A 19,024-nucleotide genomic window follows, 5' to 3' on the forward strand; every position below is an offset into this window, starting at 1 on the left:
GGGATGAAATCGGATATGGATGAAATTGTTTAGGGATGAACGGGTTTAAAAGTTTTAAGAGTTTAAGAGTTTTTAAGAGTTTTAGTCAAATGCTTTATAATATAGTATAGATAATAATTAAGTTATTTTTACAAATATATACTTTTATTTATGATATTTTATTTTACTTTAAAACAATTTTCAATTTAAATTTTATAATATCATTTTTATTAATGATTATAGAAACAAAAATGGTGGTCGGTCGAAGCTAGTTCGAGATCTATTCTCAAGCCTAAACAAACCCATTTTCAAGTATCATTTTTATTAATGATTAAAGCGGAGGTTTATTTTGCAAACCACGTTATTTGTATAAACCGTATAAAACCTCATTTAACTAATCATAATTTTTCATTTTGTTCATTTTTTTGTAATTATGAGGGGTTCATTAATTATTTTTATTGTGGAGGGTGTTAATCATTGATATTATCATTTTCATTATTTTAAAGAATTACATTATTTTAATTTTAGAGAAATATATGAAACAGTTTTATTAAAATTTCATTTAGTGTTATATGAAACAATTTCATAACTACATATGAAACAACTTCATCCGAAAAAGTATTATATGAAACAATTTCACAAGATTAAACACTTTCATAGAAAAATTTCATAAGATTAAACAATGAAATCGACGGATGAAGGTGATTTGCACGGTTTGTACAAATTGGGTGGTTTGCATTTGATCGCTCCTCTAGAACTAAAAGCTACAAAAATAATATAGATAGAACAAAATCTTACTGTAACAACAATTTTTTTTATTGATAATTGTGAATATACTGATCAACTTAATTATGAGTATTTCAACTAAGGGGCCGTTTACCAAACGCTTACTTGGGTAAGTGAACACCAAGTCATTTTACCTTACCAGATGAATATGGTAAGGATCAAGAATCTTACCCGGTAAGAGAGAGATACAATGACCAAGAGTCTTACCCGATAAGTAAAGGCGACGACTCTTACCACGGTAAAGCGCTTATCAGGTAAATTGTTGCATACGATACCGTTTTGGTGGACTAAAATCTTATCTGGTAAGTAAATGATAATGTTAAATTTACCGGTAAGCGTTTATCGGGTAAGTGTTTGGTAAAAGGCTCCTAAGGGGGACCATCATAAAAACAAATTCAAAATCTTACAAGCTAAGCTACACTTAAAGTTAATGAAAACATCTTCAACAGATGTTTCAAAATAATGAAAATGGAGATTTTAAGGATTGTTAGCGAATTTTTTGTTCCAATTGATTTTTCAGAAATTTCTTAAAAAACGTAGAAAGTATGAAAAAAAGGTAAAATTCTTTAAATTTATAGATTTCTTTAAAATAACTGCTTAAAACATTTTTTTTCACACGATAAAAAAACACAAATTTACTGGTATTATAGACCCAACATATCGTTAAAACGACAAAACTTTTGACAAAATGGAGAGAGGATGTGAGTCGACTGTGTAGTTGTTTCTCCACAAATATGACATGAACATTTCCCTTATTTATTTAATTTTAAAAACTATCCTCTCAATATTTAATTTTTACTTTATTAATACATATTGTGTTTAATAATTTATTTGTTACTGTATATAATTAAATATTTATCGAGGTATTTTTTTATAATGTAAAAGTTTATTAATTTAAATAATATATTTAAATATGATCTAAAGATAATAAAAATAGGTTATTTTAATATGAGTCCACCGATTTGAACTTGAAGTATGGTTAAAGTTAAGTTATTTTTTAATGTTAAAAAAAGATTTTTTTAAATAGATAAATTTAATGATTTGTTCTCTATTTTACAATAACATATTATTTATATTGTTTTTTTTAAATAATGGAAATAAGATAAAATTTCAAGTTTACATAATTATTTAAAACATTATAAAAAAGAGCGACATAAATTTTTTTTAATTCATTCCGACAATGAGATTGAATTGTTATATATATGTGTGTGTATAAAGAAAGAGGTTCATACGAAAACGGTATGTATTTAATAAAATAAAAAGAATAATTATGGATTAATCGCTTGTTTGAATATTGTCTTAAACAGAACTTTTCTAGAAAACCAGTCAAAAGGGCATATGTGTCATTTCTTGTATACAAATTATATATCAAAATTCATTTATTTTTATAAAGATTATTCAATGTATTTAATTAAGGTATCTATTCATGATTTTTTTTTATAATTTTATGATTTAATCATGATAAAATTTTCATTTATTTATTTTACATTTTTTACAACATTTGAAAAATATTTACTTTTGTTGAAATAGTTTATGGAATAATTTTGTACAATTTTATTCAAAAACCATATGTGATATCTGCAATTAATCAACGTTTTTTGTCCAAAAAAGAATCAATAATTTTCGTCATGTATCATATATGATCTTGATTATAATGGAAAATAAATGTAAGTTATCTACAACATTATATGTGACATGTATAAATTACGAATTATGTTTTGAAATACATGCAATCTTATACATTTTAAATGTGTTTTGCTACATATCACATGTGATTTCTATTATCATTATTTTTCTTTTTTATTGTTTAATTTAAATAATTATTTTTCAAGCTTTAAATCATATGTGATTAAGAAAACAATTTGGAAAAAAAAATTTATAAATCACATGTGATTTTGATGAAAATTATAATTTTTTAAAAATTTTGCTTTAAATAAAAATGAATTATTTAAATAAAAATTAAATACAATTATTATGAATACGTTAAATATAAAATACTTTCTAAATAAAAAAATAAATCATATTAAAATAAAAAATATAGTAAAAGTAATTTTAGAATCCGTTTACTAAACCTTACCTGATAAATGTTTACTGAGTAATTTTCCTTATCTGATGAACATGGTCATGGTCAAAAATCTTACACTGTAAGAGCAATGATAAAGATTGAGAGTCTTACTCGGTAAGTGAAGGTGACGACTCTTACCCGGATAAGTGCTTACCGGGTAACTTGTTGCATTCTCTACAATTTTAATGTGCTACAATCTTATCCAATAAAATAAATTATAGTGTCGATTTCTAATGATAAGTGCTTACTGGATAACGATCTAGGTAAACGGCCCCTTAGATAAATAGCTTAAATAACTTTTATATAATTAACTACTTTTATTCCTTTATTTTTAAAATTAATTATATAAGATATCATTTAATGAAATGTATCCCCCAACTGAAAGATATGGTGAATTAAAATAATTTTTTACCGTTAGTATTTTATTTAAAAATAAAATAATAGTACGAAACGAACTACTGTATTTATTAACATATTATCTTTTCGCAATCGGGCATAGAATCGGGTCAAGATCCGTTGCAAACCGGGCTTTGGTTTAAATAACTGAAAACCAAGAACCTGTGAACCTCAGTCATCTTCCAAATGTCCATTCTCTGCCAATCTTTTTCTGCCTTTCTTCCTGCGATCATCTCCCCCGTTCGTACTCCGTCGTCCAGGTGGTTTCCCTTCGATACCCACAACAAACAGAGTGGTTCTTTTACCCCAACCAATCTCCCCATCGTCAAATGCAGAACAATGAGAACTCACCATTGTTACTGCTCAAGTTCAAGTTCAACAGTTTCACTCGCTTCATCACCCCCGAAGGTTCCTATTTTTTATTACTAGTATGATTTCTTTGGCCCTAGAAGTGTTAGTCTGTTTTGTTACTGATACTCGTATGTTGACATTGTATTTTATGGGGGTTCTGAGATCTTAACTTTTTATGTTTAAGGGTACTCTGTAATGAGGTTACAATCGGTTTATACAAATAAATTCATTTCGAGATAATCAAATTGGTTACAATCGGTTTATACAATTAAATGAGAGTTGGGTGATTGATTGATCTTGGGTTCTTAGTTAGATGCTTCTTTTCGTTGGTTATTTTAAATAATGATATATGGAGTTTTAAATGTAATGCCCATTCACAATTCATAGTAGTTGTATTGTAAGGGTTTTTTGGTTGCTTTGGTGTAGCCTTAGCCCTTAGGAAATGCCGTAGGTGTGTAACGTGTGCTTGGTTGAGAATAACCTCAAATTGTTGACCAAGAATACCGAGTATGCAAGATTTGGGACATGGGTCAGGAAATTTCTGGTCTCTGTAGAAAATTGGGACAACCTTTGTAAGATTTCATATACTATATAGATTTAGCTATAACTAAAAGCCCCTAACTGTTTGGATTACCATAATCGAGAATTGACCTTTTATTGGATTCAGAAGGGGACATGGAACTTGTAAGATGAGAATAGGACAGAAGGTTGGGCCATCAAGAAGCAAAATGGGCATTGGATGTGTGTAAATTTAGTTGAGTTTGGCAAGGTTGATTTGTGATTTAAAAAGATTAAAAGGATCAGAATCATGATAACTGAGAAAGGCAAGGGTGGAACTAATTGAAGCGGAATCCGTGTAGCATTTATTGGGATGATCTGATAGTACTTGTTCCATTATTTGATAGTTCCTTGATTTCGGCCACCCCAATTATTTTAGGATAAAAGGTTTGTTGTTATCACTTTTGTTGTTTCATGTCACTTTCTATCATACTAATTTGCAAGGCTTTTAACGAGTACCGTTTATCAGTTGCAGGATAGCCTATCCTATTCTCGAGCATACTGGGTCTCGAGATCAGTTATTGCTTGGAATGTGGATGCTGTTGGTGGTTCATGTTTTTTATACTCCAGTAGCTCTGCTGCTTTGACTATTGCAGAAACTGGAATTGAAGGTGTGTGCTCCACCTATAGCTGGTCAGGCACTTATGCTCATCTGGTTTTCTTTCAGAACAGGGATTCTTATAAATTGAGACAGCATCTTTAACATAAGATTGGCGTTTTACCACAAACAGGCTATGATTTGAACATTGAGCTTGAGAGATATGATCAGAGGCTTCCTGAAAATGTAAGATGGTTGATTTCAAGCTCTATCTATTGACCTACCTTCTTTAGACTTCTAATTGCTTGTTATGGTTCGTTGTAGAATCCGTTTGATAATATCATATTGTATTATTATGCTTCTTTACTTGATTTCCCGTCAGGTGAGAGATAAGTTTCCTCATATACGAGATTATAAAGCTTTTAAGGTTCCTACAGCTTTGGATCCCAAAACTATACTCAAAGACCAGTTGGCTGTTGCTTTCTTTGATGGTAAGATTTTATGCTGCTTCTTCTCCTTGTAGTTTACCTTAAAAAGATATTCAATCAACCTTGAGGGCCAGCTCAACTGGCAAATAAAGGGGCTAGGCCTGGAGCTCCTCCCCATAGGTCGCCACTTCGTGTTCCTCAGGGCCACCTGGGATCATGTTTTGTGTTATCTTTTTGTAATTGTTGTTTTATGGGTGAAGTGAAATCCACAAGTATTTTGCAATTGCCTAAAAATTAAACTTGATACATGTTCCATAGCTTGTAGTTTCTTTTCCAGATGATTATAGCCTGTAAAAATGCTTCTTACTTGCAGCAATTCACACTTTTGCTACATTGTGCAGCCAATGGACAATGCATTAGTGTTACTGGTTTGCAGCTACCTGGTGTTCTTGACGACCTTTTCTCTTATACGGGTCCTCTTGGTGCTATTTTCTCAAATAAAGCAGTCTCACTTTTTCTATGGGCTCCAACCGCTCAAGTAACTTCACTTTTAATTATTTACTCTGTGTTCACCTGAAATATATTAATATTCTTATTGGAACTTCTTGGGCTCATGTGTGTCTTAAAACAGGAAGTACGTGCACTAATTTATAGTGGACCCTCTGGTGGCGAAGCGCTTGAGATCGTCCAACTTAAGGAGTCTGATGGAGTTTGGAGTGTGAATGGTCCAAGAAGTTGGGAGGGGTGTTATTATGTCTACGAAGTATCTGTCTACCATCCCAGCACCTTGAAGATAGAAAAATGTATTGCAAATGACCCATATGCCCGAGGGTATGCTGTCTCAATCGTTTCCTTCCTTGGGTCGTTACCGATTATGTAGTGTTTTTGCTCAGACACTGCTTTCTTTTCTTTGCTAGGCTCTCGGGTGATGGGAAGCGGACTTTTTTAGCCAATCTTGATTCTGATGCTTTAAAACCTCAGGCATGGGGTAATTTGGCAGATGAGAAGCCTGAGATAGCAGATTTTTCTGATGTTAGTATCTATGAACTGCATATCAGAGATTTCAGGTATGTCATGTGTCATTAGCCTCATTTTCTTTATAGAAAATTGATTCTTGCCTAGATGTACAACATATAAGGAACAGGTTTTTTAAGATTGCAAGTGTTAGATTCCTTTCTTGATTCATCAATTCTCAAGGTTGAAATGCATCAAAGCCACCTACGGACTTTTAGCATTTGTTCGAACCGAGTTTTGTCCATAATTTGCAGAACATCTTGGGTATTAACATTTGAACAGAGATAACCTTTGACCATCTTGTACTACATAAGTCTTGGAATTGTCAAGTATTTAAATGTCCTCCAGGGCCAATAGAAACACTAATTATTTATGGCACTTTGCTAAGAAGAAACACGGAGAAGCTAAAAACGAATCGATGGGATTGTTTGTTTGCTTTTTTTTTCTTTATCCTTTTTCTTGATCTAACATATAATTCCATACAGTGTTAATGACCCTACTGTGCATCCTGAAGTTCGTGGAGGTTATCTTGCCTTCACCTCTCAGGTAGCTTCTGATCCCCAAGTTATGTTTTCTAGCAAGAAAAGAAGCATCAGTACAGGGATCCTACTGTGATTCTTCTATTGATGTTTATTGACCAAATGCATACACCAGCATTCTTTTTAGCCGATTCAAAATTTGTAAGCCATTGCTTTGTCGATCTAAGTCGATATACACATCATTATTTCCTCAAAATAACCAGGTTTTTTGAAGAAAAAAGAAAATGAAATACACAAGACCTGGCTGAATCAAAGATGAGAACATATGAAGAAGATAATTTTTAACAATTTAGATAAGGCGTGTGCTTATTCCTTCTCTATTACACATTCAAAATGCACCACTGACATATAAATATTATTTGGTTGAAGGACTCAAATGGTGTACTTCATTTGAAGAAATTGTCAGATGCTGGCCTCACACATATCCATCTGCTGCCAGCCTTCCAATTTGCCGATGTTGACGATGAGAAGGACAAATGGAAGTTTGTGGGTAAGAGGAATTCTTCATTTCCTTTATTCTTATTATTCAAATTTACAATGTTCTCATAAGTCCTGATGATGATGACAATATAGTGGGACCTGCCATCTTGAAGTTCTTTTACATGTACTAAAATGAGCTAACGCCAAATTCGTGCAATATGAAATACGAAAGGAGACACATGATAGCATGTAGCTTTGTGGTTCATCTTTGTGGCTTCAGTACGAAAATATTGTTACAAATTTGGTCATTCTTGGTGGTCAACATGTTATGGATGTCTTTGAGGCTTGGGCCCGTTTACCACACTCTTACCGGGTAACCGCTTACCGAGTGTCACTTACTTTACCGGTAAGCATGACAAGGACAAAGAATCTTACCCGGTAAGAGGCATAACAAAGAACAAGAAGGTAAGTGAGGGAGAAGACTCTTACTCGGTAAGCGCTTACCGGGTAAAAGGCGCTTACCACAATCCATTTTGATGACCAAGAATGTTACCCTACAAGGCAAGTGAAGGTGATTACTTTTGCCCATAAGCACTTAATCAGTAAGTGTTTGGTAAACGACCCGTTAGACTAAATTGTGAAAAGAACTGAAAGTTTCTTAAAAGCTGCTTCTCTTCACAAGATAGCTTTTGAACACTTAGATAAATCAGTGTTTTTGTAAGTATATAATATTTATATACGGAAAATGAACTCACACCCTCCTCACCTTTGGCGAGGTTTGAACCTCTTATCTCCTGGGAGACTGGGTTCTACCGGTAACCCGGATGCCACCAGGCCAAAGTCCCTTTGGTTTGATAAATCAATGTTCAAATACATTAGATTGTCATCTGCTGAATCTCTTTGTGGTTGCCATGTAAAAGATCAGATATGGAGATGCTCAAATCTTTGCCACCAGATTCAGCTGAGCAACAGGAATACATCACAGCCATTCAAGATGAGGATGGATACAATTGGGGGTAATTCATGCTCTTGAATTCTTGACAATGATTCTATTATATTTTTTATTATGTGTTGCAATAATTTGGGTTGTCCAAAATTTTAGAAATTTCTTGCTCATAGATAGAAGCTAATACTTTTGCATTTTCCATTGAAAAGCTATAATCCTGTTCTGTGGGGAGTCCCTAAAGGAAGCTATGCAACTGACCCCAATGGTCCATGCCGTATAATGGAGTTCCGGAAGATGGTGCAGGTTAATATTTTTACTCCTCTTTTGCAGTGTACAGTCAAACTGATTAAAAGATGTACTGGATTTGGGTGTTGTCATTTTCATTTCTTGGTTGACAATTGTTGTGGTGATATAATGGAGTGCAGGCACTTAATCGTTTAGGTCTTCGGGTTGTGTTAGATGTTGTTTACAATCATTTACATGGAAGTGGGCCCATAGCTGATAACTCTGTGCTTGACAAGGTTGTTCATTTGATTCTCAAGTTCCGTTTCTATGTTCATTAGAAAAAGGTACTCTCTGACTCTGTCCCATAAAATTGCAACATATAATTTGCCACGTTTGAGGGTGTTGACTACTTGTCAAATGTCTAAAATAACCTTCATTAGTGACAAAATAATGGATTTTTATGAATCCCAATTAATAGCATCAATGACGATGGGCAAGTCAAGGATAGCTAGAAAAACTTTCTGAAAGAGGAAATGTTGGAATTTTTATAAGACATCCCAAAATGGAAAATGCTGCAACATGGGATGGAGGGAGTATACAAATAGGAATGCAAGATGCCTAACTTGGATTCCCTAATAGATTGTTCCAGGTTATTACTTGAGAAGGAATGCAGATGGTTTCATTGAGAACAGCACATGTGTAAATAACACTGCGAGTGAGCATTTTATGGTTGATCGTCTAATCGTTGATGATCTTTTAAACTGGGCATGCAATTATAAGGTAAAAGTACCATCACTCCCCTTATATACAGCAAAAAAGAATTGAGCATGAAAATTATTTATGTGGCATTTGTGCCTCATGTTTCAACCATTCTATGCTCTCAGGTCTTACTTTCGGTCGAAACTAAAGTGGTTTGATTAGTTTGGCCTTATTAAAAAGATGCTTAGAACAACAGTTTGTTTTTGGCCAGAAAGTAAGACGGGTGGGCCAAATAAATAAATTTAATAGTAAAGTGGCCAAAGAGTATATTACTCAATTATACAAAGTTGAAACAGATCATTTTGCCTCAGACTCTGTGAGTTCACAATGAGATGTTTACTTCCACAACAACCCATATGTTTAAGAAGTTAAAATCAGTAAACCTAAAACCACCACAAATTCTACATTTGCATTATTATTTAGCTCAAAATGTTTAAGAAGTTCGAATCAGTACTCCTAAACCACTACGAATTCTACCTTTGTATTTACATCTTTTATGATTCTAAATACCACATTGCTGATCTCCTACAGATTGATGGGTTCCGGTTTGATCTTATGGGTCATATGATGAAAAGTACCATGGTATGACACTCTAACCTTATTTTCTCTTATACCCCTCCATCCATGCCATGAAAATTGCAATGTTTGATAGATCACATAGTTTAGAAGGAATTTTTACTATTAAGCAAATGTGTTAAATACCCTCCGATAATGACAACATAGGAAATTCTGTGGGCCCAGAACAATATCATCAATTCTCTGTAATGATGACAATGAGATGGTTGATAAGGTAGATTTTAAGAGGTTGTCAAAACAAGAACTGTTGCAGTTCTTTTGGGACATCCCAGGAAGCGAACAGAGGGAGTAGCAGTTTAGACAAGTAATCTTGGATATCTGAAAGCACTTGCTATTGTTAAAAAACAGAAGCTTTCGTTTGATTTGTAACTTCTTTTTTTCTAATCACAGATGAGAGCTAAGAGCTTGCTTAGAAACTTGTCAAGGGACAAAGACGAAGTAGATGGTTCAAGTATTTTCATGTAAGAATGAAGCCACCATTATATGGTTTCCAACTGATTGATAATCTTCAAAACTGTAGTCATTTCACTGTAAAGCTATAACATGTTAGCTTTTTTAGCAGTCTCTATTGTGTTGAYTCTTTAGAATGTGTAAAGCAGTCTTTGAAAAGCACGATCAATGCTTTTTGCCAATGCAAAATGATGAGACATTCATCATCGGCCCCCGGGGCGGGGGGCTTTGTATCTGGTTGTTTCCTGAGGTTTATGTTTAAATTTCTCCTCTATTCAGGTATGGTGAAGGTTGGGACTTTGGTGAAGTGGCAAACAATGGTCGTGGCATAAATGCATCACAGTTCAATCTAGCGGGAAGCGGAATTGGGAGGTACACAAAATGGATCAATTTATTATAGTTGGAACATTTATTTAGACAACGATAAATGATTAATATATTTCATTCAGCTTTAATGATCGAATTCGGGATGCATTGCTTGGTGGATCTCCATTTGGTCATCCTCTTCAACAGGGGTTTCTCACAGGATTATCTTTGCAAGTAATGCTAATGTATTCTTTAATTTCTATTCTTTTGGACAATTTAATTTTGTAGTCTTGTATCCTGTTTAGCCAAAAAGATGGCGACTTTCTTCAGTGGTAACTTTTTTCTGCTAATGGTGGGTGCTGAGATTGAGATAATTGTAACTCAATTTTACAGCCAAATGGTCACGACCATGGTACGGAGGCTAATGCAGCACATACACTTGCTGTATCAAAGGATCATATTCAGGTAAACATTCTCAAATGGTTCCTTATATATTTATAATTTCATGAAATTATAAAAAACTAAGATCAACGTCTTAAACGGTATCAACTATGCGGATCATGTTCTCCAAATTCCTTTGAGTGTATACTTGAGTGATGAACATCGATGTCATTTGTCGAAAGGGTTGGTCAAGAACGATTGACTGTAAATGATAGCAGTTAAGTTCTACATTAAGTTCTTAATTCTTGATATGCTTCATGTTCGAGTATTCACAGTCGTATATTTTTAGGTTGGGATGGCTGCAAACCTGAAGGACTTTGTGCTAACCAACTGCGATGGCCAAGAGGTAAAATATATATCTCAACTCAAGTTCATGCATTAAATTTTAGCATCTTACCCTTCAATTAATATCCATCATTTCAGATTTTATAAGGTTACTATGATCAGAATGTCACAAGTTTGGTTCACATAAACCACCCTGGCTAGCCAAGGACCATTGGTGCACCTGGATCCCCTTATTTATATGTTTTTGGTCTCTGGTTTTAGGTTAAAGGATCGGAAGTTTTAACTTATGGTGGATCTCCTGTTGGATATGCTTCACAACCGGTGGAAACAGTAAGGTTTTGTTGCATCTAAAAAACATATCTGTATACCCTTTGATTGCTTATTGAACGTCTGGTGGCTCTGCTATGTTTCAGATTAACTATGTGTCTGCTCATGACAACGAGACCCTCTTTGATATTATTAGTTTGAAGGTACGTTTAGTTTGTGCAAAACCATGTCCCTGCATTTTATATATTTCATTCTGACGATCCTCCTTTAATGTCAAAGACACCCATGGAAATTTCTGTTGACGAGAGGTGCAGGATAAATCATTTAGCAACAAGTGTGATAGCACTTTCCCAGGTTGTGATTTTTCTTTGACCGTAGTTCATTGATCCTCCGTCCCAAAGAAAAAGAATAATGATAGGATCAAATATTCTCATAACAAACCAATAAAACTGAAAATTTGCAGGGTGTTCCATTTTTCCATTGTGGAGACGAGATACTACGTTCCAAGTCTATGGACCGTGACTCATACAATTCTGGTGACTGGTTCAACAGGTACAGTTTCCATGATTTCTCTTCATTGGATTACAAATGATTGCCGACTTAAACCATACCATCCGAATGTGCAAAAAAAAAACCCCACTACGTTAATTTTACGTCTTCAAGTCATCTTTTTCAGGTTAGATTTTAGCTACAGCTCGAATAATTGGGGTGTTGGCCTTCCTCCAAAAGGGAAGAACGAAAATAGCTGGCCAATGTAAGATCTTATTTTCACCATTGTTTAGTCTGTTTTCAGTATATCAAATATATGGTATTAACTTTCAGTGAAGACAAATAGAGAAATCTTGACCCAAATAAATACCAGCAACTTAATTGTAATGGGAAAATTAATAACTTTAACATGAAACATCCCATAAGAAGGAAATCTTGTAATTTTATGATACATCACAAGTGTTGCAGTTTTCTTGGTATGAATAACTTGGATGACTTGTTTCGCAGAATCAAACCAAGATTGGCCTCCCCATTGTTCAAGCCTCAGAAAAGTCACATACTATCTGCTCTTGAAAATTTCCAAAACTTGCTACGTATCAGATACTCTTCGATTCTCTTGCGTTTGAGGACTGCAAATGCTATTCAGGTCAGTGTTTAGACCACCATGAATGCTTTGATTTAATGAAAACTTGAAAATTCGGAACAATATAGGGACGGTCCATGTCAAAGATGCAAGGGTAAGAACCTAGGATCAGACATTTCATCACAAACACTAACGGAACATTCATCCAGGAACGAGTACGATTCCACAACACTGGTGTGTCACAGATTCCTGGTGTAATAGTAATGAGTATTGAAGACGGCCATGAAGGTGTTGCGGGGTTGTCTCAACTTGACCCAATGTGAGTGATTTTTAGTGTTCGTTACCCTCTCGATATCATTTAATGATTGAATCAAGATTCTATTTTTTTCGATAACAGGTATTCATACATCGTGGTCGTTATCAATGTTTGCCCAACTGAGATCTCATTTGCAAGCCCTGTTTTACGAGGAAAAGCTCTCCAATTACATCCAGTACAGGTAGAGTTTAGAATTCCATTTGGATTCAAATCTTTATTCCATTGTAGTTTGGTATTGCTTATGGCTTTTTTTGCATATTATTATGGCGGCCTTAAATTTGAAGCGGCGTTGGTTGCTATTTTCAGATGATGTCAACCGAAAATTCTACATATGATCCATCATTAGGATGCTTCTGGGTTCCTTCAAGAACTGCTGCTGTATTTGTTGAGCCTCGATAGAAAAAGCGTCGGCTTTTTAGGGTTACATCTTACCCTTTCCAGACCCGGATGAGATTTACTGTGGGTCTGTTTGGTTTACTATTGTTATATTTGATTCTATGAATCTTGAACAAGCAATTCGGACTTACAGGGGCATGTATGGTCTGTTTGTAGCGTACAAGTGGATGATGCACAATGCAGGTAAATTGAGATGCATAGTTCATTTGTAGAGTACAAGAGGGCAATGCAAGCCAGTTGGGATCTGTGGACTGTTATATTTAATTAATGTTGTAAAAGTCAGCTCCTGCTTAGTTGTGTGCATTGCCAACAACTGCTAATCACTTGTTTGGAGTGGCTACTTGTATTTAAAGTATATATATATATATATTGATAATAAGAAAAGAATAAAAACTCCTTCCATCCCTAAATATCTGCAACGATTTCCTTGTATAAGCTACCATGTCAACTTGAGTTGTTACCAAGCATCTCTCTCTCTATATAATATATATTTGTCTTCTGTTACACACCTAATAATTTATATAAACTTACAAACTATTTTTTCATCTATGAAAATATAATGTTTATAAAGTGTTGTTTTAAATATGAAACATTTAAGACTGTTTTTTTATATACAAATTGTTAGAATTTCTGGTTTTCGATTGTTTGGAATCCACTGAAAGTCGTGTATCACTTTCAGATTGAAGTATTTCGATGGTACAATCGAAATCTCAATCGGATAAAATTCAGTGGTTGATAGAACAGAGAATCCAAATCGTTATGGATATGTGTACCTCTCAAGACGAAATGACCAATTCAAAAAAATGAATACGGAAACTGTCAAAACGACAGTTTTTTGAACCCTAAACCGGGTTTAAAATTTAAAATTCGGATTTCTGATGCATTTTTCACAAGACAATATCACCCGAATAAAAAATTTCCAAGCTGACCTGACAGCTCGACCCTAACCAGGACCTCTGCCTCTTGGACCCTGTCGTTTAGGGGCTTCGTCCCTAAATCAAAATAAACTCAAACAAGTGTGCACTCCGCACATTACTTACTTATTCGATATTTATCATGATTACATTGATCAATAAATTAATCTTATTATACTTCAATGATATTAATAATACAAATTATCAACACAAATCAATTTTAAATATTTGAAAGTATGAAACAATATTGTAGGTATGTGTATGTGAATGAAAGAGAGTGGAGAGAAGGCCATGTTAAAGTGATTGTTCTGTTGGCCTCCCTCATACAGCTGCTTTTACGTGCCTTTCTCTCTCAATAATTGAATTCACATACTACACTCACTCACTACCACTAACTATTAGCTTAGAATAGAATTTACAACTTAACACTCTACTTCCTTCCAAATTCCAATTGTGAATCATAATAAGAATTTATTAAAAACTGGGTTTTTTTATTTTTTATTTTTGATGAAAATAGTTACGATATAAAGAAAAGTAGGTTAAAATACTCAGCATTTCACTACTCTGTTTTTGTAAATTGCATTTGTATCATAACGTTAAAATATTATATAAAACAAATTATGCCGAGAAATCAATCACTTTATTATCTTTAATTTTTTTCATCCATTTTTTTCATATATAAGCGAAGGATCATGTGAGAATGAGAATTAAGATAAGAAATCTTTTCCAAAATGGCTTAAGGTTATTCGATTTTCAGTTTGCTTAATCCGATAAAGATAACTTGTTCGGTTCATTTTTTTGGTTATTTTATTACTATTTTGGTTAAACTAAACACATTGTACTAGTGTTTATATGTGTTACTACTTGGGTTAAGTTGAAAACAAGTGGACATATTACATATTAATGTAAAATTTAACTAATTAATCAAACGAACCACTGAATATGTTATCAAATTAATAGTATCATGGCAAATATAAATAAGAAAAATGAGATGACTTTTATTGGATTGAGAATTTCAGAATTAAGGACATTAGAGTTTAATTGGTGAAGGCGTTGTAGGTATTTTAGCTAAATTATTTTTACCACCACTTATATTCGTCACCAACATGCATATGCCCATGGCAGGTCAAGTCATCTCCGTATATTTACTTTAACTATATTCTATAACCGTACATAAAATTACGTTCTTTTATTAATTCTGATTATGTTATTGGTTAATAATATATATTATTTAGTGAAGTAGAGGCAAATGATAGGGGTGAGGGTAGAGGATTGTGCTTAAGAAGCTGTAAAGTAGATAGGTGAAGAGTACACGAAATTATTATAAGTAAGTAATTATTTATTTATTGAGATTTCACTAAAGACTTTTTAAAATAAATAATACATTGTTATTAATTTAATAATTAATCATAATGATGGTAGTTTCCTTTCCTCCTCTTAGGGTGACGGTTTCCATGTTGCAATCAAAGGATACACTTCACATTATAAATTTAATATATTTTATTTATCAATAATTATTACAACATGTTGTCAAGTAATCAGTTATGTGTCATATATATATTAATTAATAATTATTATCATAAGGAAAATTAATTATGGTTTAATTAATAATTATTATCATAAAGAAAATTAATTATGGTTTAATTAAAAATTAAAAAACATGAATTAATTATAATGATGAGAAGGATTGAAAAAGCAGCGGAGATTCCGTGTTTACACATACAGGCTAGCAACTTGATGAGATAGAATTAGAGAGTGGTGGTGAAGTAATGGCTTGCCTTGCTTTTCTTCCAACTCCCCGAATCTCTCCTCCCCTCACTCTTATGTCTTTCTCTCTCCATATAATATATATATACATATATCTTGTATGTATATATATATATATATATATCGTATGTATACATATAAACAACTCTACTTACTCCATTTGATCAATTCTTTTGCATACATAACCAACTAGGGATTTCTGATATCATTAAAACGAGTAAAATGTAATGAAATTTGTTATTTAGTGTAACGGATGATATTTTTCTTTTAAATAATATAACAGACATTTAATCTTTCTTGCTATGTATATGTTTGACTGCTAACCTACTTATTTTTGTAATATTTGCTGACATGGATGATTTTCTTATGTCGATACATTCTAGTAGTATGATTTTGGTTAAAGAAGTACCGTCTTTTGCTCAATTTTGCAAATAATGGTGGGCCAAGGTTTGGTAGGATATAATTTGATCATGAAGTAATTTGATATCAAAATAAAAAAGAGTTGAAATTACTTACATTGATTAAGTTATCAGAATGATTAAGAGACTCTTATAATAAAATATAATTATTTGGTAATTGTTTACGATGAAATTAGGACGCTGAATGGTTAAAGGAGAGCTCATGATACAAAATCATCAAGAGGGTTTTTATAACTATTAAGAATCAAACTTTTTTTTATCAAACAAAAATTACATCTTAACGATTCAGATATTGTTTTTTAATAAAAGTTATCCATTTGAAAATATAAAATACGAATTTACCCCTACAAATATATCTACTTTGTACATGTGATGGTACCAATATATCTACAAAAATAAAATACGAATTTACCCCTACATATATATCTACAAAAATACCCTCTCCACCTCTTGAATTGCTTCCACTCTTCACCACATCTATCTCTCTCTCTCTCTCTCTCTCTCTCTCTCTCTATATATATATATATATATATATATATATATATATATAGAGGCTCATTCAAGGGAGAACTGATTAGTTTGTGATAATCGTGAGATCCAACTTCAACCATAAATCAATAGATAAATTAGGAAATTTATAATTTTAATAATTTTTAATTAAAATTTTAATGTAAGAACATTTTAGGTATTTTCTATTGTAACATCCCAAAATTTCGAATACTTAAATATATCAAAACTAGTATCCCAAGATCAAACACTTACATTGCAGCGGAAATAAAATTTTTAATCTTACAAATTATATCACCATCTAATTACAATCTTGAGGAGCATAACTTTGTTCTATATAACACTGTCTTGATCTGCACATATCCTTCTTTGAAGTTAATCATTATCTCTCTTTATTGCACTTTTATTTCCATTCAAAAGCCGTCTGGGTAAAAAGTTTTAAAAGATTTTTGGGTGAGCTTTAGGCCCAGTGAATCCACGGTTTTCATGCATGAACAACAACTTTTATAATAAACAATTTTCACGAAGTTTCATAAATTAGCATGCCTTGATGAGAATAATATTTTTCACAAAATAAAGATATTATAGTGCGTGTCTACATCACAAAGCAACGGCGTCATGAGAGATGTCTACCTCACACAACATTACCTGGCGAACTCACACAGCATGTCCGCACTTACGGCTTAGACAAGCTTACAAAGCATGCTCATCTTTACAAAATCATATCGTAGTACATCCCCATTGACACACAAATACTTAAAACACATATTATAAAAAATATCGAACTTTTCACGTATATACAACATATCAAAAATCTCGAGAAACTTCAAGCAACTTGTGGATAATAAGGCATGCAACTATTTTAAAATAAATCACGTGTAACTAGAGATGGCCAAATGGGCCCGGCCCGGCCCGGGACCGCCGGAGGACCGGGACCGGGACCGACAAAGGACCGGCCCTGGACCGGGACCGGTAAGGACCGGTTATGGGACCGACAAAGGACCGGCCCGGGACCGGGACCGGGACCGGTAAGGACCGGTTATGGGACCGAAAACCGGGACCGGTTAAGATTTTTGGTAGTTTCGTGGGACCGGGACCGACCGGGACCGGGACCGGTTATGGGACCGACTATGGACCGGCCCGGCCCGGCCTGAAAATTCAATTAATTTTATAAATAAATGTATTTTTAAATAATTTTATAATGTATTTTTATAAGAAAACGTATATTTTAATTATATTAAAACGCATTTTTAAAGTGTAATTGAGTGACTCGATTGTAAATTTTATAATGTATTAAAAATATATATCATTAAAAAAATAAAATAAAAATCTTATTTTTTTAATGTAAGGACCGGTTGGGACCGGGACCGGGACCGGCGGCTCATAACCGGTTATAAAGTACCTATACCGGTCCTATCATTTTCAACCGAGACCGGTTACGCCGGGACCGGTTATGGCCGGTTATGAAAAAGGTGAGGACCGATTGGGACCGGCCCGGGACCGGTTTTTGGCCATCTCTACGTGTAACTCACCATACAGGTCATAACTCCAAACCGTTCCTCGAAGTTCATCATATTCTCCCCAAAAAACGCATAAACTTGTTGCGCTTCAYCAAATCATCCCCATCTTTCACCTCTCTTATATGAGTTTCCTTCCCCGAGAATTTGTCATCTCTATGCTTGAAGTCCTCCCCATATATATACTTAGTCATCGACGGTTTCACGGAATATGAAATGATAAGGCAATATTAATGGTCGTAGGTTTCATGATCATTGGGTTTCCTGTCATTTAATTACATTCAATTTTAGGGTCTAAACTCTTCACTTTGATCGCTTTACACTATAAGCCCTTGAAATTTAACGACTACCAATTCCTCTTTTTTGGGTTATTACATCTATCATCTCTCCTCTCTTCTCTCTCCGTCCCCGTCTTCCGGCCACCGTCCTCCGGTGATACCACAACGTGATACTCAAGCACATATAAGRTGCATTGTGATACCACTGTGTTACATATCCGATCGACCGCACAAACAACCACAGTGTGATACCCAATCACATATAAGATGCATTGTGATACCACTGTGGTATCACCAGATGACGGTGGCCGGAGGAGGAGAGAGGAGAGAAAATACCTAAAATGTTCTTACATTAAAATTTTAATTAAAAAGTACCAAAATTATAAATTTCCTAATTTATCTATTGATTTGTGGTTGAGATTGAACATCACGGTTACCACAAACTAATCAGTTTTTATTTGATTAGGCCCTTATATATATATATATATATATATATATATATATATATA

At 33.7% G+C, this 19,024-nt stretch overlaps 1 protein-coding gene across 1 annotated transcript; it reads left to right on the forward strand.

Moving 5' to 3' along the window:
- Positions 1-3,494: 3,494 nt before the first annotated feature.
- LOC112522318 (pullulanase 1, chloroplastic) lies at positions 3,495-13,445 on the forward strand. Its single transcript, XM_025131442.1, has 28 exons — positions 3,495-3,634; positions 4,605-4,746; positions 4,867-4,919; positions 5,056-5,164; positions 5,503-5,639; positions 5,733-5,932; positions 6,019-6,168; positions 6,601-6,661; positions 7,024-7,144; positions 8,000-8,090; positions 8,230-8,323; positions 8,446-8,541; positions 8,885-9,025; positions 9,536-9,586; positions 9,971-10,041; positions 10,310-10,402; positions 10,480-10,570; positions 10,730-10,801; positions 11,067-11,123; positions 11,324-11,392; positions 11,476-11,532; positions 11,609-11,683; positions 11,793-11,881; positions 12,006-12,083; positions 12,326-12,464; positions 12,611-12,720; positions 12,799-12,898; positions 13,024-13,445. Exons 1-28 carry the CDS (start codon positions 3,566-3,568, stop codon positions 13,114-13,116), a joined length of 2,709 nt encoding a protein of 902 aa, XP_024987210.1. The 5' UTR covers positions 3,495-3,565; the 3' UTR covers positions 13,117-13,445.
- The last annotated feature ends 5,579 nt before the right edge of the window (positions 13,446-19,024 follow it).

This window comes from Cynara cardunculus (assembly GCF_001531365.2).
Source record: "Cynara cardunculus var. scolymus isolate 2C chromosome LG 1, CcrdV1, whole genome shotgun sequence".
NCBI classification, from domain to species: domain Eukaryota; kingdom Viridiplantae; phylum Streptophyta; class Magnoliopsida; order Asterales; family Asteraceae; genus Cynara; species Cynara cardunculus.